Consider the following 21,902-nt stretch of genomic DNA (forward strand, 5'->3'; position numbering starts at 1 on the left):
AACCCTCTTGCTTTGGTTCAACCAAACATGCAAAGAACTGTCGTTTAGAGTGCTAATTAATGCTTGCTTGCTTTTCGTATTACTTAATTTTTGCATCCTTCAGCTAAATTAAATTAAATTTATCCTTGTTATCATTTTTCTCCGCAATTCAGGTGAAGCACCGTCTAAACACCAATGGAATGTATGTGGCCTGCACAAAACCAGGTGGCATGACTCTGGAGGTGACCAACCCGGATTCGTCTATGGTGATGGTTGGCATTCGGGTCCTGGTTGGCTCACAGGATGTTCAGAGAGCACCGTCCACCATCGAAGTATTTGGCCGCTCCCAGCAGGTGGCTGTCACACGTTCACGCTGGTACGATGTCGCATTCACACGTGAGGAGTCGCTGGGAGCCGACAAGAAGGTGATTATCTTGTGTGATGATTATATTCCTCTGGTTTCTTGGTTATACGCCGACTGGTTCGAATTTTCTGCACAGCAGTTTGTCATTCAGGCAACAAGCTTCAGTACAGTCCCCCCTTGGTTAGAGCCGGACGTTTTCGGGTTAAACCAGATTTGTCCCGAATTTCCCCTCTGAACGATCCGGCAGGCAGTCTTGTTTAACCCAATTTCTACCGTTTATTATTCATTTTATCATTAAATCATAAAACCTGGTCTGGTATTTGGGGGTTAAATGGCTTTCCCTGATTTAGGGGGCAAAATTGGGTGTTGTTTTAAAATCTACTCTGTCGTGAAATCTGGTGCTGTTGATGTCTTCGGGTGTTGCGTTCTTTCTTTTTTTTGCTCTTCTTTCTTTCTTTCGTCAGAGGAGAAGTAGGGGACCACCGTTTTTTGTCATCTTTGAAATCTTGCCCGTTTTGAATAACCTACACGTGCTTATCCTCCAAAGAATATGTAATGACCGCACACGTAGAAACATCCAACAACTGACCCTTCCTTAGAAGGCTTACACGTGGCAGAATATATGAGGTTCCCAACGGAAGAGTCGAGTTGATGGTTGGTACGCGATTGGAATTCAGGACTAATCTGGTTTAACCCGAAAAGGTCAGACCGTGTCCATACGTCATGACATGATGACAGATTTTTTAAAAGTAAATATGCAGACTTTTTTATTTTTTAGGGTTATCGGTACTAGACATGGAGGCTTTGCAGAACTGTGATTTTTTTTTACTAGGACCATGTCTTCTGGAAGTTAAAAACGTCTGTCACTGACTGTCGTCGTTTTTCTTTCTTTTTTTTTTTTTTGTAAAGCGGTGGCAGTGTATCTCTGTTGTTACTTTTTAGACTTTTTAGAGCAACTGTGTAGAGATCTGCAGAAATGCCGCTGGGCTTGCGTTTGCTGTGCAGCTCAGCATCTTTTTTGGACCAAGTGCGGATCCTTCATACATCACCATGGTGGACTCCGTAAAAGTGTATTGTAAGACGAAGGAAGCTTTCGGATGGCCGGAAGAAAACGAGGAGTTCCAAGGTGGAGTTGGCCCCATCGTGCCTCCCGGAGGTGCCATTCCCATGGGAGTCGATCCCGATGGAATGCCATCAACTCCCCTACCACTCACTCCACTGGACAGGTAAAAGAGAAGGAAGGAAAGAAGGAAAATTGTGCTGATAGGGATATGTTACCCTTTAACTACCATCATTAGTCCATTCCTGAAATCTCTCTCTTATGCCAGTTAACATTGAGAAGTCAGCTTGTGTTCTGTCAGGGTCAAGTATCTGCTTTTCAAGAATTTTCTGTGTTCTTGAGCATTTGTGTACGTCATACTAGGACAGCAGATCTTAAATTGTTGTTAACCACAGTGTCGTCACTTCCACTGTGAAAAGCTCTTCAAATGGGGTGTAATACAGCAAAGACAAACAAGTTGCTGTGACATTACTTCCATGATGCTGCTGCTGCTGCTGCTGATGATGATGATGATGGACGTTCCTGCAATATTAAGGCGTAGTTCTTTGAGTGCATTTTAGTGCTTACCGTAGTGATGTTGTTCATTTCATGTGTGTGACCTTTGCAGTCCAGTTCTGCAAAATGATTTTGCTGCATATGATTCTAAGAATTTAATGAGGCATTTTAAAATTTCTTGGCAAACATAAACTACTGGCTGCTAAACTGATAAGCCAATGACAGCCAGTATGCACATTTAAATGCAGCTATTGATTCAGTGAATTCACTGGTTGAGTAGAGTTAGAGCTTTGTTTTGGAGTTAAACACTATCAAATCAGTTTTTACCTTGCCTTTCCACTCTGGAATCTGCTCTTACGCATAGCATCTCCTGATTTTACAGCTCCTGATATAAAACATCATTTTTACCCCCAATCTCGAAAAAAACAAAACCCCAGAAGATGAGGGTCTCCGTACGACTTATGGAACAAAAATTTGTAACTTTGTTCACCTGTACCCAGAGCATGTGTGAGTGTGTTTTACCCGGTTCCCATTGTATTTTGTGATTCCACAAATAAAGGTTGTTCTTTTCATGTTTTGTTTCCCAGGCTGTTGAACAGCTGTCTTGAGATGCTGGAAGGCTGCGTATCCGTGAATGCTTTCAGCGAACAAAACGCCCTACCCGTACGAACAGCAGCACTCGAGACTGCGACCCAACTCCTCACTCTCCCAACCCCATCTGTGGTGCACCAGAATGTTAAAGCTCTCTTGTCTGCTCTTCACCTTTCACGGGCAGCTTACAGCAATCACAGGGTAAGTGCTTCCACTGCATCATTGTTCAATCCCCAAATAGAGAAGCCCTTAGAAGTTCCTCAAACCCAATACCTTGTCCACTGCTGCCGCTTAATTTGCAGGACCAGGCCTTACTTACTTACGTGATGGAAAGCCTGAATAATGTCTCGGAAGGAAAACCGTTTGGTGACATGGATGGAGAATCGTACTACCGCTTGGTGGCCATCACTCGGGGCATTGCGTCTGCTCGCCCGAGCAACCTGGTCCAGTTTGCCGAATCTCAAGATCCCTCTCTCCCAGCCGAGGGAACTGAAACATCTGGTGGGTGCTCCGCCTGTGTGCTTTATTCACACTGGTACAAGTGAAAGCGAGGGTAATTTCTAGGGGCGCATTAAGCCAAAATAGACCAGATTAAACCACGTTTGTGTATCCCACTTGAACAAAGCATCATATTGGTGAACAAAAAAAGAAAAAAAGCTGTGTCACCTACATTTCAGGGGCCTTCGAAGCATGGTTTCGTTAAATTATCTTACTCATTGAGTCGTTTACTGACTCATTACTGACTGATTACTCAATTACTGACTCATTTACAGCAAGAAAATTTTTATTGGATATCATCATGTTAAAGTAATTACTTTAACATGATGATATCTATTAAAAAGTGAAGGAAGAAGAAAAAGGAAGGAAGTTAACTTTCTTCCTTTTTCTTCTTCCTTCACTTTTTGTGTAAGTGCATGTGAGTGTAGGACTTCAGCAATACCCACTTCAAATGCTGACAAAGGAAAATACAGTTTAAAAAAAATCGTTTGAATTTGTGCAAAGTTGTTCCACCGTCAGTCATACTTTTTGAAGTGCTCAAGATGCTCGTTGTAGGATGGTATTGTTGTAGTGTTTTCAAGATGATGACGGTTTAGCAACATTTGAACAAATTGAATGCAGGCAAAGAAGAGATACTCGAAGAACGTGGACTTCCACACAAAGTCACCATAGCAACCAACACCGGAAACCCAGACGAGAGCCACCTCATGAGCCGTCTCTCGGAGGCATTCTGGCACCTGCATGCTTTGCGACCCAAAAATCCTGCCCTGGCCCCCGTATCAAGACACGGCCTAGTCCACGTTGAAGCTACGGTACACCAACATCACTTCCGCTGCAGCTGCCCTGAAGGGGAATTTTGTTCACTTCTAACAAAAAAAAATTTGCTTTCTAGGTGCAGGCAGTGGTAGAAGTGATCTATGCGTTCACAGCGGTGGACCTTGACAGCATAGGGCTAGCAGCTCAGCTGTATGCACGCTTGTTGCTCTGTGAGGACACGACAGTGAGCTTCGCTGCAAAGCAGGCCCTGATAAGGGTCCTGCGGCCAAAGACGCGTCGCAGGAAGGTCTTCATCCCATCCCCGCCGCACTGCAGCACTCCAGGTACTGTTCACAATATATTTTTTCTGTATATTCAGCACCACACTTCCTTGTTCATGTTCACGTTGATTCATTGTTTGTCATTGTTAGTCATGTTTATGGTGCGCACACTATCGTTACGGATGAAATCTTTCGTAGTTGCCGTTTCACAAAATATGAGAAGATGCTAGTACTAAGGGACGGTATATTTATTTATTTATTTATTTATTTATTTCCTGCTAAGGGTGGGAACACTGTCCTCTCATTGATGTCTAGGTCACACTGCTTGCTGAACAATCCTCTGTACATTAGTAAATCCTTACCAACTGTTTCCAGGTGAAGCACCCCAGGAAAACCAAGATCAAAAGCCCTCCATTGCTTCAACATCAGCCTCGACTACATTAACCCTTGGCCAACAGACACCAGTAGCTCCGCCTGCATCTGCTGCCGGTAGTTCTTCATCCGCAGTGGGTGTTGTTCAGCGGCAGAGTTCATCCGAGTCCCAGCAGGATGTAGACGCCCACTTTGAAGTGCTGGAGGGAGTTGATCCAGTGATGCTACTGGCTCATGGTGCTTCAGGAGGAGTGGGGGGAGCATTTCCCCCCCTCTTGGACATCCCTCCTGATGCAGATGATGAGACCATGGTGGAGCTCGCTATAGCATTAAGTTTGCAGGTGAGCATAGCATTGAATATGCAAAGTTCCATTTGTGTCCAATTACAAATTTACCTATTGACTTCAATTAGTTATGCCACTCAGCTTTTTGGACTCCCCACTGGACCAGACAATTAGGCTTCAAATTGGATTTCTTGGTACTTGGATTTGGTGCTGTCACTGCGAAAGCAGCAAATAGTAGTCTGTGCAGTGTGTATTGAACGAGCACAAGCGCCCACATTTCCATGATGCTTTGAAGCACCTTCTCTCTAAATGAAGAACAAGTGGCTTCTTGCAAGGGTGGAGATTCAGAACCGTCGAGTTTCTAGAGATAAACAGAAAAAGAAATGCGGCGCTACCCAGCCATCTCATGGCTGATTATGTCGGCCATCACGTCATTGTATTGCACGGTTGCATGCCATATTAACAAGTACAGAGTCCTGTTGAAAAGTATTACACCGGTATCAAACTTTACGAGGAACGCGAAAACTTTTCTTCAGAGGAAAATGTAGAGAGGGCTGACTTCACCAGCCTTGCAGAGGTTTATGGGGCAGGATGAGACAATGGAGTCTGAACTACATGCCAATACAAATTTCATTCTTCAGTGACTACCTTTAATTTGTCGAAGGACTCAAGTCCAAAGTCAAAGTACGTGCAACCAGGAAAGGTAGAACTGATAAATTTTGGTTTCACTGTACAGGACCATCCAGGGCAGGCTGAAGACCTGAATCTTCAGGGTCTAGCCATGGCAGCCCAAGGAGGGCCTCAGAGGGCTTCCTCGCTTGAGGGGGGCCACTATTCGGATACCACAGCTTCCGCTGGTGCCAGCGACGATGAAGGAAGCACAGCTGCTACAGATGGTTCCACTTTACGCACCTCCCCCGCGGAGCAGGTAAACTGCTTCGCTTTCAGAAAAGATTGCTCTCTCTGTTCTTTCGCTTGTTGATAGGTTATCTGTTGCACTCCCAATTTACAATGAAAGAACGTGTAAATGGTAATGTCGTCATTGAGGTAGCACACCTGCCATGTTGATTGAATTTTGCGAATGCATATCTGCACAAAGTTTGGAACTTCTATTGTGATTGATTGAGTATAGATAGACGAGTGGGATGACAGCTTACACAGATCTGTTTCTACCTCACAGGGTGGCAGTGCAGCTGGTTCAGAGAGCGGAGGCAGCGGAGCAGATTCAATGACTGGAGAACCCAATGCAAGCGGTCGCAGCAGCGCCTATGGGGATAATGCGACGGAAGGTCCTTTGGGGGGTCCTGGTGGAGGGGCCCGCTCTGAGACCAGCTCCGTGGGGCTGCCTTCAGCCTCGATGCTCATGTTGCCTCCTGATGGCACTGATTTGGACGGAGATGCTGCCTCAGGACTGCGTCTTCACACCCTGAGACTGGCCCTGCTGGAACGGCTCCTCACGTTTCTGCCAGAGCTTAGGGGAGTGGGTGGTGTGAGAGCTGTGCCCTTCATGCAGGTGAGGTTCAAATCGTGGAATGGTGCCTGCGGTGTCACTCATACAAGTACGGTCAAGGCTCCAGTGCGATGAAGCGGAAGCAGAGCGTTGCTTACTTTGCTGCTCCAGGGAAATTTTCCTGTTATTGTGATGTTGTGATGTAACGATGGGGCTTAAAATATGCTCGGAAACACCCTACAAGGTACAACTTACAGGTCAGGCTGTTGTGCAGCTGTTAGTTCTGCCGCATTATTTTGAGTTTCTCTACCAACTTAAAGAAGCAAACAAAGCAACAACAGAAGTAACAAAGGTGCCTTCGTGTTGTGTTTGTTTACGTATCCTGCCCATCGTCCGGGCTTGCCTATCATGGAGTTTATCCACAAGCTAGCCTGCATCTACGCCATTCTATCTAACAAAGGCCAGGTCTTTTACTGTTGCGTGCTATGATCTTAAATACCACTTGATGGCCAGGAAAATTAACGACGTAACCTTCTACCACAAATTAACTACTTTGGCAATTGTGTGCATCATAAAGCGCTTTCAACTGTACTGTCTGTCGTTGGTAGTACTAGGCAAAGTTCTAAAGGCCACGAAAGCGTGTCATTTATTGCCCTCATCTGTCACTGATGTGTAGTATTGGTGATGACTGATGAGTACGATAACTTCGATGCCCTTTGTAGGAAATTCACTCTTTATTCATCAATATTATTGTGATTAAATTGAATTAAATTGGATTAGATTAATAGTTATTGTGAATGTTGTCTGTGCTTATTACAACCCACTATGGCATACGGCCGATTGGGTACTGTGCCCACCTTTTTGATATGGTTCTGTGGCGGCCCGTGGAAGACGACGACGACGCGCCTCTGCTGCCACGCGCTATGGCGCTGGCACGGCAGTTCTACCGGCACCGTCCTAGCGTGAGGCCACGCACATCTGCCCGCTGGGACATTCCATCATCGCCGGTCAGGACTCATGTAGAGGAACACCACCTCCTCTACAGTTCTAAAGCCTTGCTAAGGCCGGATGACATTTTTATATCCCATCAGAGGGGGCTGCTTGTGGTACTTACTGGGCTTTCCACAGGGACTTCCTGACGTGTATGGGTGTACAGGTGCACACTGACATGGTTTCCAATGAAGTAACTGGAAGAGATGGCTCGGAAAATGCATAGGGAGAGTCTAATGTGTACCAGAGGGGAAATCATGGATTTGAAAAGCGACTTTGAAGACAACATGTATCTTTTACGCACGCTCGGCCCCCTCTTAGGAGAAATGAACAATTGTGCAAATGAATGTTGCATATTTTAGACTACCTCTATACGTAGAGCCTGAAGTTTTAGGGTTTTACCCAATTCTTCCCCGAATTTGCACCCTGACTTGAAGGTTCATTCTTTAGGGTGAAACCCGATTATTTTTACCCGGCAAATTGCCCTCACTGGGATGTCTGTAGGAATGCACTAACTTACTTGTTTGGCAGCAAATGCAGTTACATCACCTTTTGTACCAAGCCACTACAGTTGGCTTGTGTAACTGCGCCCGATTTCTCCCCGAATTTAGCATACTGGAAGTTTTTTCACCCGAATTCGCATGAATTTAGTGCACATGTTTATTTACCCGATTTTTACCCCCCGAATTTAGAAACAAATGTTTCCCAAAAACTTCAGGCTCTATCTATATATTATCGCCCTCTCTTGTTCAAAGGTGGTCCTAATGCTGAGCTCCGACCTCGATGGAGAAGATGAGCGCGACCGTTCTGCGCTGGACGAACTCTTGTCTGCCCTCATCGGGGAACTGGAAAGAGATGCATCCCACGTTGTGGAGAGAACTCTGCGTTCGGAAGAGCAGCTCATCGTGATGCGACTCCTGAGCATCCTCATGTCACGCATTAAGGGCTGCGGAGGAAAGGGTGGGGAAATTCCTCCGTCTGCTCACTGCAGTGCCGCCACTGCTGCGGCCCTACACGCAAACGGAGTAGTCGAGCACTGCCTGCAGCTTCTTCGACTTTTGCTTGATCACTGGAAGGGAGTGCAGAACGGGGTAAGCTGTTGCCAAAGTGTAGTCAGCCCGTTTATAACAAAATTGTTATATCAGGGTGTACAAATGCTTGTGGAATGGTCAGTTGAAATGGACAAAGTGCGGCAGTACAAGTAGAATGTCACTGAATGTGCACTTTGTTATCTAGGTCCATGCTGAAGCAGCTTTGTACCACACTATATTAGAGCTTGTTCGATGGCAAATTAACCCTTGCGGGGACTGCAAGAGGCTTCAAACCTTTGAAATCGATGCTTGCGTTGACTGCATGCTGTTACATCGCACCACTTGCGAAAGCAGCGAACTCCATTTTCCATTAAACAACACCTTGTCCATGTATATTCTGGGTGGAGTTATTCATGCGGAGAGCTTCATAATGTAGCTTTTGCACCGAAACTTCAATATTAATATTATCTATTAATATATTAGCCATCGAAGATTGACAACTTGATTTTGAGGTACTATGTGCTTCGAAATACTTCCTGAATCTGCAAATGCCATCAATACACAGAGCCGCAGCAACTTGGAAAATGAGATACCGCCATAAAATTTGACCGCTAAAGAGCACACTGAAGAGAAACTTCTTCCGAGTGCACACTCTGATACAGTGAATCCTCGTTATTATGACCATGGTCGTTGCCGAAAATTTTGGTCATAATGCGGAATTGTCATATTAACAGGGGGATTTGCAGAGGTTTTACTGCATCGTTCCCTAGGAGTATGGTCGTAAATAGGGCCCTCAGTTTTCGGGTTTTATTTTTTGTGAAAATCGGGGGGTAAATATCGGGTTGAAAATCAGGACCTGCCAAACAGGGTAAAATCGGGTGGTATACTGAGAAGTGATGTATTTTCGGGTGAAAAAAAAAACTTCTATGTGTTGAAATTAATTAATAATTGGTGGTATACGTCGCGAGACAACTGAGATCATGAGCGATGCCACAGCGGTCGGTCTGTGGAGTGTTGAAATTAAGTGAAAGAATATTTATTAAGAGACTGGTAGATAACTCACTGTATAACCACTGCATCCATCACTGTATCCATGGATGAACATTGAGAGCATGCTCGCGCTCGCGTTGGTATGCCTCGTATATCGTTGGCTGTTGCTGCATCCTCTTTACTACTCCGCGTACTTTGCTGATACAAGATACTCCCTACAAGATTTGAAAGTTGGCTTCACCTAACACTTCCGTGTATTGCGGCAAACCCACTTCAAGGAACGCCGAGCGTTGCTTAACTCTGTTTCTTCGCTGTTTAGCATGATTTTTCCTGATTCCTTTAGTATTTTTGGTAACAGCACACTGGTATACGAAGAGGGGAGTCAAATCCTGTAGATCACATAAACGAAATACAGAAACCGACACCGAAGATCTTCAGTGTCAGTTTCTGTATTTTGTTTATGGTAACAGCACAAGAAAGGGTCTCGTCGACGTCCACGGAAAGCACTAACTGTACAAAATCCAACACTGAAGTTTTCAACTTACTTATTGATACAAGCTTTCATGTAGCAGACTACATTTCTTCGGGTGTGAAAAACACAGGGCATTTTTGGTACGAAACCAGGGTATTGCTTTGGTTGGCGTTGCCATTCTGCAAGGCGGCTTCACCTCATTATTGAAACGGATTTTGAGGGACAAGGGACGCTGTCATGGCCCCATTAATCTAACTTATCACTAAACTAACCAAGTTGATGATGTCTTAGGTTAGTTTAGTGAAGTTAGGTTAGATTAATAGGACCATGGCCGCTTCAATAATGAAGTTGGGAGTGCGAGGCAAGCTGCCACAGCCGCACTAATCTAACCTAATATATCACTAAACAAAGTGTATGACGTCATGGGTTAAAGATGGGTTTCCCATAACACAAATAAATGAATCGAAAAGTTCCGCTAAATCTACAAACGTACACTTAAAGCAACACTAAGTATTCGCTAAAGTGGGCTTGACCGCAATACACGGAAGTGTTAGGTGAAGCCAACTTTCAAATAGTGACGCCTACCAAAGGAACATTTTTCACGCTAGAAATCGGACCTGCATGCAAGCGTCTACAAACCCGACCTGTTTTGTTTACTTTACCAGCAAGACGCGGCGCGGTCGGGAGCAAGTCGGGAGCCATCGCGCGATTGCCGTAGTTCGCGCGTGTGCGGATCAAGTCCTTGGTTTGCACTTTCGGAAGCCCGGTTTACGGGTTTTATCGGGTTAAACCCGAACTATTTTGATGTAAATCGGGGGATAAAAACGGGCTTTATCGGGTTTTACCCGAAGACCGAGGGCCCTAGTCGTAAAGCACGTATGTCAGATTATCAGGGGTCATATTAACGAGGGTTCACTGTATTGCCATCCTCTAATGTGTTTGGTTACTCTCTGTAGTACGACTTTTGCAAAAAAAAAAAAACACTTGCAGAATTTACGATGGCCGCTTTAAGAAAATGGAGGGGTCTCCGTTGCAGTTGATGAGGCACAATTCCTCCATTCCAGAATGCCGATGCCGAAGCTTCCGGAGCACAAACTAGCGGCCCGCCCTTGTTGAAGCCGCATCCCGTGTCTCCTCCGCCGGATATGTCTCCCTTCTTCCTCAGGCAGTATGTGAAGGGGCACGCCAGTGACGTCTTTGAGGCATATCCGCAACTGCTGACAGAGATGGCTCTACGGCTGCCCTATCAGATGAAGAAAGTCGCTGCTGCCGTGCCAGCGGCATGCCCATCCCCCACCTTTGGCCAGCCTTGGAACTCGTGCCTTTGCGAGTACATGATGGTGCAACAGACTCCTTTCATTCGACGGCAGGCAAGTGCCTATTAAGTAGCGGGTCCGTAACGGGGATGGGCGGATCAAATCGGGCACGGGTACTGACTGACACCAGTGTTTTGGGCATCTTGTTTGGGATGTTGATCACATGCGGCTTGTTATGCCGTAGTATGCGTCTAATGTTGATGCCCTTGTAATGCAATGTGGGCTCGAAATAAGCCATTGGATCCTATAACGATTGCATCATTTGAGCTCACAAACACGCATCCAAATGTCTGAATTGTATTTGAAGAGCCTGATATTTTGGTAGAATAGCAGTCTATTGGTTTTTTGTTTCGAATAGTATGTCGCCAAATATTCTGGATATATTTGAGTTGCATAATATCTTATTATGCAATGATGGCACTATGGAAAGGGCTGACAAACGTGCATGAAGCAGCGGACAGTATGTCTGAAGCCTTGCAATGGTATATAAACACCAGAATAAGGGCTTCCTTTTCACAGCATTGAAGTCCCATTTATGCTAAGTAGTCCCTGCCAAGTACCATTTATACTTTGCGCATCCTCATTGTCAAGGATGACTGTTGCAAGTGACCACAATAAGTGCCATGTTTTTCCGTACCATATTTTGGAAACAATATGCTTCTCTTTTAAACGCAGTTTCTTGATGTTCTTGTTTCCACTAAAACTTGTTAGGTCCGTAAGCTCCTGCTGTTCCTGTGTGGTTCGAAGGAAAAGTACCGTCAGCTGCGAGACTTCCATGCCCTGGAGACACATCTAGCCGGAGCGCGAGAAGTTTGCAATGGCGTGCAGAATCCATCTAGCCTTCCTTATGACTCCCTCGTGGTTGTGGTAGAGCATCTCAAGGCCTGCACAGAGATTGCTACGTCTCGAACAGGCAACTGGCAGCGATTCTGCCTTCAAGATGAAACCATCCTGCCCTTCCTCTTCCAGGTGAGTGTAAGCATTATTTCAACTTTTTGTTCTTTTTGTTGGTGGTCTGACTGATGTTGAAGTTTGGCATTAGACTTGTCATTCCTGCAAAGAGAAAGCAAACTTTAATTCCAAGATTTTTCTCAACCAAAAGCACATGCTGCAGACCTTTGTCGATAAACATGATATAGTACAGTCCATGCAGCTTATACATAATTATGACGTGTGTTTTTTGGCTTTTGTGTTTTTTTTTAAATGGCCAGATAAAAATCTGATGTTACTTCAGGAGGTGTAAAACTGTAAAATCGGGCAATATCAGGTGGGAAATAAAAGAAAGAGTGCTCCTGGCACTTTAGATGAACGCATGATGCGGAACAGCTGTGTTGAATGTGCAGAGCCTAGAGAACTCCAATGCCCGTATTGGTGGCTGAATTGGCAATTTGCCAAGTTAGGTTTCAGTTTTTTTGGGGGGGTCTTACCCTAAGTAAAGCAGGTTTTACCAGGTTTAACCCTAAAACACGAGGCTCTATGCACAATCTGTGCAAGGGACTTTCTTGTTGACAGTGATGCCATTTAGCAGGTCTGCAGCTATGGTGTGAAGGTCATTTTCACCTTCTACAATCTGGCATTTTAGATTGAATGGGGAACCTTTATGCTGTATGCATTACTACGGTGTTACAACATTATTGTGAATTTTTTGTCTGTGGGTTTATCTGATGTTTAGACCATCATTTGATGTTTTACTGCGATATGGGATTGTCATAATTTGCATAATCTTCATTGTTTTAATATAGTGTCCTAGAATGGCTGCATCAATTGAATCCCGTCTTGTACAGGTGAGCTTCCTCCTGGATGAAGGCGTCGCTTCAACCATCCTGCAACTTCTTCAGTGCGCCCTCTGTGGCTCTGCAGCATTGTCTGCAACAGCAACTGCTCAGCCTAGTGGCAAGTCCCATCCACCAGCCACCAGCTCTCCAGCGAAGCATAGACGTGAACGAGAAACTTCCGAAGAGCCTAATGAACCTGACGAGGCTCAGTGCTCTGCACTGGCCCAGCAGGTCAATCGGTCCCTAAACAAGACCCTACTGACTCAGTTCATCAAAGCCTTTTTACTCGAATCAAACTCTACTTCCGTGCGCTGGCAGGCGCACTCTCTCCTCTACCACCTCCATCGTCACTCACAGCCAGACTGCCAAGAAGCCGTCCTCGACCTGCTATGGCAGCTGTGGAGCCAGGTCCCATGCCATGGTCGCAAGGCCTCGCAGTTTGTCGACCTCCTTGGCTACCTGACCCTACGAGCTCCTCAGCCAGAAAAAGAGTTTGCCGAACTGGCCCTTTCGGTCCTGCGTCAGCAGGACAAAGTCCTCGCGCAGCATCCAAACGCCAGTCTCTACAGTGCCCTGCGTGGCCTCGTTGAACTGGATGGCTATTTTCTCGAAAGTGAGCCCTGTCTTGTCTGCAACAACCCTGAGGTTCCTTACGCAAACATAAAGCTGTCGGCGATCAAAGTCGATTCCCGTTTTACGACGTCGACCCAGATAGTGAAGTTAGTCGGATCGCACACTGTATCGCGTATCGTCCTCCGCATTGGTGATCTCAAGCGCAGCAAGATGGTGCGCACCATCAACATCTACTACAACAACCGGGCCGTTCAGTCGGTCGTTGAGTTGAAGAACCGACCTGCACTGTGGCACCGGGCCAAACGCTGCTCCCTCTCCGCGGGCCAGACGGAGCTCAAGATGGAGTTTCCGCTGCCGATTGTGGCGTGCAACCTGATGATAGAGTATGCGGATTTCTATGAAAACGTGCAGGCATCGTCGGAGACGCTGCAGTGCCCGAGGTGCAGCGCCTCAGTGCCCGCAAACCCTGGGGTGTGTTCGAACTGCGGCGAGAACGTTTTCCAGTGCCACAAGTGCAGGGCCATCAACTATGACGAGAAGGACCCTTTCCTGTGCAACTCGTGCGGGTTTTGCAAGTACGCAAAGTTCGATTACACGCTGACTGCGAAGCCCTGCTGTGCAGTCGACCCCATAGAAGGGGAGGAGGACAGGAAGAAAGCTGTGGCAGCCATCAACGCACTCCTCGAGAAAGCGGACAAGGTGTATAAGCAGCTCGTGGCAAACAAGCCAGCATTGGAGTTGCTGCTGTTGAAGGTTCAGGAGCAAGGGCTCGTGGACAAGGCGTTGGAGGAAGAAGCAGCCGCTACGGGTGGAGCAACGACGGCAACGGGGGCATCGACGACGGCTTCGAGCACGGTGAACCGGTCCATTCAGCAACTGGCTCAGAAATATTGCTCAGACTGCAAGTCGTCATTTGATGAGCTGAGCAAGATTGTACAGAAGGTGAGTGATACAACAGACTGGTCACTCAACTTGACTGGGCTTCCCTCATGTGTTCATGTTTGGTGTCCATCCCTTGCTTATCTCTTCATCGTTACTCATGTCCAGCCTTAATCATTCAAGAGAGCATAGTTAACACCACGCAGGATCTAATTACAGGAAGAAAGTGGTGGTATGCCACTGCTAAATTCAATATTAGTTATTGTATTTTATCTTCTAAGCATAGTCGGGCTGCCCTGCAGGTACTGGCCTCACGAAAAGAGCTGGTTGAGTATGAACGGAAACAGCGGGATGCCAGAAAGCAACATCAGAGCCAAAGTGGAGCCCTCGGAACAAAGAGCGAACCCGGGACTTCCGCCCTGGGAATGGCCTCTGCTTCGAAGCAGTCTTCTGGTAAATGCTACGGCTGTGCCAGTGCCGCTGTGGAACACTGCATCACCCTGCTGCGTGCACTCGCCACAAATGCTCCGTACAGGTACTGCTTTACAGTAAAATGATTCTGAGACTAAACTGCTTCACTCACTTCAATGAGAAGATGTGATTTGTCTTCTTTACGTTAAACAAGGGCAAAAGAAAGTGAACTCAAGAAAGTTTCAAAATGCTTTTACGCATAATGCTAAATACTTTTTTTTTTTCATGTTGGATGTTGCGTTAACACAGGCAAACCCTCATGCAAATTTCAGTGAAAAAACAAAAGTTTGATTGCGATATCCAGATTCAGTTCCGCTAAAACATAGTGTTTTGAACCTTGTCCACATTCTCAGTTCAGTACTGTGGTTGTAAATTAAGTTACCCATTTTATGAGTTTCATTGGAGGCTGCTAGTAATGCCCATCGTTGCAGCCGAACAACGGCTTGTCTATTCCCCGTAAGTGGCTACCAAATGCTACTCAGAGCATAAGTTGCTATGGAGGAGTATCTTATTAGTTCATCAGGTAACAGTAGCGTATATATATACGAAGAGGGGAGTCAAGTCCTGTAGATCACATAAACAAAATGCAGAAACCGACACTGAAGATGTCTGTTACTGTATTTTGTTTATTTCATCAGGTAACACAAAAGAAGGAGGGAAAGGAAGCTTGTAGTGATGTTCTCTCCTTCCTTGCTTCTTGCAATGATGAGTCATAGATATCATGAAGTGACACAGTGATTTGCACAGAAAAACAGGAATTAAAGAATCGTGTAGAATTCTGAAGCTGTACCTTTTTTGACCCTCGAGAAACGTTTAAAATTAAGCCGGCTTTCTGTCTAACATTCCAGACGGTTGCTGTGTGGAGAAGGCCTGATTGGTGAGCTGGTAGAACATAACCTTCGCCAAGGCTGGGCACAAGTCGGCCACTTGTTGTGCCTCTTGACCCGAGACAATCCGGCAGCCACCGACGACCTCCACTCCCTCCTCATGGATCGCATATCCCTGGCTCTCTTGCGCAGCACGGGAGGAGCTGGGGCATCATTTTTGCAGCAGGAAACACTGGGCACGTTACCCGATGGGACACACGCCATTGGTGGCAGTCCCGACCTGCCTGCTGCTGTTCGACATGAAGTGGCCCTCATGGCACTGTCGCTGCAGAAGGAAGACTCCTGCTGGGAGCAGAGGCTGAGGTAAACTCTCCATAGAGTCTCAAGTTCTAGGGTTTAACCGGATTCTTCCCCTGAATTTGCACCCCGAATTGAAGGTTGCCTCTTTAGGGTAGAAACCTGATTTTTACTTGGCAAATTGCCCTCACTGAGACGTCTGTGAGAATGCACACTAACGTGTTTGGCAGGAAATGCATCTACTTCACCATTTGTGCCAAACCAGTTAAGTTAGTTCGAGTAACTGAGCCCGATTTCTCCCCGAATTTAGTGTACTGGAAGTTTTTCCACCCGAATTAGCATGAATTTAGAGCACATGCTTATTTACCCGATTTTTACCCCACGAATTTAGAAAAAAAAATACTTCCCGAAAACTTCAGGTTCTCACTATGCGTGGTTAAATTTTTCTGTTTGTTCCACTTTACACTGTTTTGCCGGGTGTCTTCCCCAAATTCAAATCTATTTCCTTTCAAAACTTTTCTCTTTCCTCTTTCCAAAACTCAAATCCTTTCAAATCTCTGCACAAGGTGCGAATGAGGAAAGGGTGCATGCTCTCTCACTTCTCTATCCTCCCCTTCTACAACAGATTCCAAGTGCCGTTAGTGACTATATCAAGCAAAATAACTTAGGAGAAATTTAAATTTTGGTTGGATTATGCATTGTGTTTGTATCTTCTATGCAATGTTTCTCATCAGGTACGTGATGAAGCTCTTCCTGCTGGGTGTGAGCTCGCATAGCCCAGTTGTCATGGAGTGCATCACGTTGCCCTGCCTGAAGATCCTACAGTCTGTGATAAAACCGGAACCGCCATCAACTAAACGCAACAAGGACAAGAGTGTAGAGAACTTGGCTACAGTTCGTTCCTCTGGTATATTTTCACCCTCTAAAAGTTTTTCTGGTTCTTATAGAAATGTCAGTCTCACTGTTGCAAAACGTCACGTGTTGGCAATTGCTTCCTACTGACTTCAAGGATAAAAGTTAACATTACGTGACATTAAGTGAGTGTAGTAATGTTACGGCGTGGGAAAAAGTCAGGATGTTCCAGCGCGCATACGCATTTTGTGACTTATAGGAAGACATATTGTGTGCACATAGTATTCAGTGGTTTGCAAGGTCATCGTGGATATTAAAGAAATTGAAAATGAGATAAAAGGTATAAAGGAAGGTGTACGAACCTACAAAAATGGGTTTAGCCATAAAACACGAGGCTCAATCTATGTGTGTTAAATTTGCTTGCAACAGTAACATTGTAATTACTTTGCACTGCTATTCTTCCATCCAACACATTCAAACCTTCAAAATGTGCCAACGATAATGCTGAAGTGTGCTGAGGATAATAATGTGCATAGGGTCATATTGCACATATTGCTCCAGATATGTAACGTCTGTTCTTGTGTCACCACTCAGGTATGTCAGTGAGCGTCGACCTCCAGGGGTGGCTCGAAGGCGACCCACGCCAGTCGTTTACCGCCTGGAAACAGCGCTGTCCTCGTCGTCCTGCGGACACTTTGTCCTTGGGAGGTGGCCGCAGGATGCGAAGGGAAGACATCAGATCTCGTTACCTGGCGGAGAAATATGCGCAGCGCTGGCGGCAGAGAACGCTGTTTAGACAAGGCCCTCCTCTGCGCCTTCTCCCCGATCCCAGCTGGTTGAGACGCGTCCTCTTCAATCCGTCCTGTAGGCAAGCACGCATGGTGGCCTGCTCGCTACTTGAAGCACTATGTCAGGTTTGTCGTTTTGTAATGGCTATTTGTCTTTAGCTAGAGAGCATGAGAAACCATGAGACGAAGTGCCTGCACAACACAGCAATAAGGAGGTATTCCATTATATCCCACTTGTGGGAGGGACTCTCAAAAGAAACCACAAGTGTCTTATTTGGGAAGGGGACCAGTGAGGTCGCTTCATGAACAATAGGGGCGAGAAGGAAACTGTGGGGCTGCACAGACATCTGCCCCACTTGCGTAGCTTATTATTTTTTATTTGCACTCGTGACTCTGCAGAGCCTTATCTGCATCAATCTAGGAAGAACACTTGGAAGTGAGCAAGAGAGAACGTGCAGATCAACCTGAAGGGAAATGTCCTTAACCCACGTGCACTATTCCGACACATTTGCCCTCTGGCCCTTATGCGTACGGCATTGCTCACTACAGTTATACAAATTGTCCTTTTCTGATTGATCTACGATCTTTTTTTTTTTTTATTCTGACAATTTTGCAATTTGACTTTCACGTCACAGGTGCCGTCACGTTGCAAAGAAGTCCTTGACATGCTGACCGTGTATCTGGATGACTTGGGTGCTGCCGGGGAGAATGGCGCAAAGTTCCTTGCCCTCTACCAGTCCCTTATCGCCCCCGACCACTGGAAGCACTACCTGGCCATTCGGGGCCTCCTGCCTCACCTGGGCGAGCTCATCACTACCGAGATTCAACAGCTCACTCAATTAGAAGAAACTACCCTGAATGCTGACCTCTCGCAGGGATTTGCATTGAAGATGCTTACAGAGTTGTTGGCCTCGTTTGTTGAAGTGGATGCGATACGCCAGCATTACAAGTCCCGACTGGTGGGCTGCGTACTCAACGGCTACCTCTCGCTCCGCAAGCTTGTGGTGCAAAGGACTAAATTGATTGATGAAACGCAGGATAAACTGTTGGAGCTTTTAGAAGAGATGACTACAGGTAAGCTTCCCCCTGCTATCATTAGTGTTATTGCAGTCCAGCCTCTTGGGGTGGTCGCAGCCTTAGCCTAGCTTGCACCTAACAAAGTATTCACACCAGTGACGATACAAAGTGCTTACGAAGGGAAAGTGCCAGCATTTGTTTATTTACTGAAAATACCTCAAGGGCTGGTGCAGACCCATTACACGAGGGCACATAACTGGCTGGAAATGAAACGGAGCTAGCTACTTAGTTTTCGTTGACAGTACTGGCACTTAGAGATGAAGACGTGCAGAGCAAAGAGAAAGGAAATGAAAAGAGCTACAAAAGCTTGAACTATAATCTGGCATGATGCCTGCATATTTTTTTGTACATATTGCTGCAGTTGACATGTTCAAATAAAGCGTAGACGGCACTGTGAAGTTGAAAAGTGGAAGGAGCATTTACCCAATTTTTACCCCCTGTATTTAGAAGAAAAAAAATATTTCCCCCAAAATTCAGGCTCTATTTACAGTTCAGCTCAGCGTCCAGCAATCTCATTGATGTGTCACGGTGCACACTACAGTGATTTGTTACTGTATAGCACTTTGCCATTTCTTTTGCTCTCTCTACATCATGAGATTTCCCACATGTTATTGTTTATTTCATGCATTGCTGCGGAAATTATAAGTTGCAGTATTCCACCATTCCGGCATACTAAATGTGGTCAATGGTTTGTTTACTAGTCCCACCCAGTAAATGATAATATCAGTAAACGATGTCTGTGAATCAGTGCTGCATTTGGCTGCAAAACTGTGGCATTAGTACAGTGCATCATTGCTTGTGTAGGTACTGAATCTGAGACTGAGTCCTTCATGGCTGTTTGTGTGGAAACTGTAAAGAAATACGGCTTGGAGGACTACAGGACGCCGGTGTTCATTTTCGAACGTCTCTGCTCGCTTATCTATCCGGTAAGGATGACACTGCACTTTGTTTGTTTGGTATTGATTTCTTCCAATACCATATGTTCAGGTGCATTGACATTAAATGCTACTGCATTTCTTCTTTTTTTTTCCTCGCAGGAAGAGAATGACACAGGAGAGTTCTTTGTTACCCTTGAGAAGGATCCGCAGCAGGAAGATTTCCTTCAGGGCCGTATGCTGGGCAATCCGTACAGCTCTACTGAGCCTGGGATGGGGCCTCTGATGCGAGACATCAAGAACAAAATCTGCCAGGACTGTGAGCTTGTAGCACTTCTTGAAGATGACAACGGAATGGAACTTCTAGTGTGCAACAAGATTATTAGTCTGGACCTGCCTGTCAAGGACGTCTACCGCAAGGTGATTACCGTCTTCATGTTTACAGAAGGGTGTGAAATGCACTGGAGACCTGGTTACACTCCCACTGCAGCATGCTTCACGTTGTTGGAAAATGTTATCTTAAAGTAGCAATGAATGAGCCTGAAGTAATTTGTTTGCACAGCTGTGGAATGATCTGCCACATGGCAGCATCTGCATGCCACAGAAGTTATGCTTCGCCTCGTCATTTTCAGCCCAAGAGGTGACTTATGACATCGTTAAATGAGTAGATGTCTCAAATCCAATCAAGCCCATTTTGCATGGCACTGCCTTCCTAGTGACCCAGTGCATTGAAGAGATGCTTCGAGCCACATCACTGCTCCTATAAGGGTTCCAAAGGATTCCTGGTCCTCGGCAAATTCTGTCGAGCAAAAACTATGACCCATCCCAACTAGAAATGTCCAGCATCATTTTTGTATGCTCTGTGCGTGCGGTGTTACATTGAAAAAGGGGGATATGTCATGCTCCTGGATTTTGCTCAATTTCTGCCAAGTCACACGCCCAAAAACGATGCTTTCAGGACATGCATGTAGAGTAGACACGTACATATATGTTACACATTTTGAATTTGCGTTACTCGAGAAAAGCCAGCTGCAATTACTTTACCAGATATTCACTCGAAGTTCTCCCTGTTTGGTATTTTTTTACTTATCCCCTTATTGCATACAGATGTTCAATTGTTCCTTCGCTTGCAAGGATTTTAATGGCTGGCGCGATACCAAACTAGTACTTCCAAATTGCTCAGGTTTGGTGTGTGGAGAACAGCGAGACTGAAGCCATGCGTGTGGTGTACCGCATGCGTGGTCTGCTGGGAGATGCCACGGAAGAATTCATAGAGTCGCTGGACACCAAAGAGAACCAAGAAGTGAACGAGGAAGAAGTTTATCGTCTGGCCAACGTAATGGGCGTCTGTGGAGGATTGCAGGTGATGTTGCAACGGCTCGCCTCAGTCGATGACCTCACTCGTGGACGACCGCTCCTTACGGTGCTACTCAAGCTGTTTGGCTTCTGTGTGAAGGTATGACGCCTTCCGTTTTCTGTCACTCAACCCGCTAGTAGTATAGGGAGAAGCTGCAAATAGAACACTTGGGTGCAAGGTTATACGTCGGAGCTAGCTTCCAGATGAACTCGGAGGGGGCACAGAATTGCCTTGACAGCAACACACAATGAACAGGATCCATTTGTTGCATTGTTTGTGATTTAAAGTAGCACAGAAGTCATTTTTAACACCCAGTTTTCTTCTTATAAAACTGTTAAGTTTGCCAGTAAGATGCACCATGCGAAGTAATTTACACCACAGAGTCATAATTATCGCAGAAACTGAATTTTAAATATGCCGCAAAAAGCGACCGTGCGCAACAGTGGTGAAGAGCAGTACCAGCCTGTGATCTGCCTGGAACCTCGCGCTGACGCTATAAGGACTCGCTCGCTGATTGGCCTAGAAAAATGTTGTCTTCTACTCCTCTGTCGTCTGCTACTCGGCTGTTCGGGGTTCTGATAAAGCCTTTCTCCTTGCTCGGTAAAGCTTCGGGCGCTCCGTGTATCCCCAATTCTCCGGGAAAACTGGCAAAACAGGTTTACGGCGGCAAAGGAGCAATGCGCTGACCCCCACTGATCGGCAAACCAGAACGAGTCCCCTTATGCCGTCATCGGTGACGTGCCATCATACCTCCTCATCCTCGGTTTAGCTGGAATGGCGAGTTAAGGGTGAAGGCGCGGAGCTATGTTTATGTGAGTTTTTTTCTGGCAAACAAATTGCACACATCAAAACCTTTCGCGCTATTCGGTATAATGACACACACATTTTCATCAGATGTCTTAATCTGAAATTTTTTTGGATGGCCCTCTGTACTCCTTTAAGATTTCCCTCTCTCTCTCTCTCTCTTCTTCTCGAGAAGGCCAACAATATGGAGCATGGTCTCATTGGTCTCCTCAAACAATTTGTCCAATCATAGTGGGAGGTCGTTTGAGCAGACCAATCGAGGCGTCTCTGCATTCAATTGCTTCTTGAGGAGGAGAGGGAGAGAGAGTACATTGTGTACACTGTGTTCGTTTTGTGTTGGTGTTAAGGTAACAGCATTTTTCATTCCGCTAGGGGAAATTTGTGCACTTTAATGCCCC

At 45.8% G+C, this 21,902-nt stretch overlaps 1 protein-coding gene across 1 annotated transcript in view; it reads left to right on the top strand.

Annotated features, from left to right (window-relative positions):
* Window positions 1-21,902, top strand: part of LOC135368723 (E3 ubiquitin-protein ligase UBR4-like) — a 62,559-nt gene that overhangs the window by 33,496 nt on the left and 7,161 nt on the right. The window contains exons 52-72 of the mRNA XM_064602190.1: window positions 153-404; window positions 1,349-1,569; window positions 2,486-2,690; window positions 2,792-2,990; window positions 3,609-3,799; window positions 3,880-4,087; window positions 4,400-4,737; window positions 5,417-5,608; window positions 5,861-6,193; window positions 7,876-8,211; window positions 10,678-10,983; window positions 11,641-11,898; window positions 12,714-14,219; window positions 14,459-14,691; window positions 15,476-15,817; window positions 16,486-16,658; window positions 17,198-17,517; window positions 18,027-18,465; window positions 19,273-19,394; window positions 19,506-19,763; window positions 20,527-20,799. Coding sequence (XP_064458260.1) covers window positions 153-404; window positions 1,349-1,569; window positions 2,486-2,690; window positions 2,792-2,990; window positions 3,609-3,799; window positions 3,880-4,087; window positions 4,400-4,737; window positions 5,417-5,608; window positions 5,861-6,193; window positions 7,876-8,211; window positions 10,678-10,983; window positions 11,641-11,898; window positions 12,714-14,219; window positions 14,459-14,691; window positions 15,476-15,817; window positions 16,486-16,658; window positions 17,198-17,517; window positions 18,027-18,465; window positions 19,273-19,394; window positions 19,506-19,763; window positions 20,527-20,799 — 6,705 coding nt within the window. The remainder of the gene's footprint in view (window positions 1-152; window positions 405-1,348; window positions 1,570-2,485; window positions 2,691-2,791; window positions 2,991-3,608; window positions 3,800-3,879; window positions 4,088-4,399; window positions 4,738-5,416; window positions 5,609-5,860; window positions 6,194-7,875; window positions 8,212-10,677; window positions 10,984-11,640; window positions 11,899-12,713; window positions 14,220-14,458; window positions 14,692-15,475; window positions 15,818-16,485; window positions 16,659-17,197; window positions 17,518-18,026; window positions 18,466-19,272; window positions 19,395-19,505; window positions 19,764-20,526; window positions 20,800-21,902) is intronic.

This window comes from Ornithodoros turicata, chromosome 9 (assembly GCF_037126465.1).
Source record: "Ornithodoros turicata isolate Travis chromosome 9, ASM3712646v1, whole genome shotgun sequence".
Taxonomy (NCBI): domain Eukaryota; kingdom Metazoa; phylum Arthropoda; class Arachnida; order Ixodida; family Argasidae; genus Ornithodoros; species Ornithodoros turicata.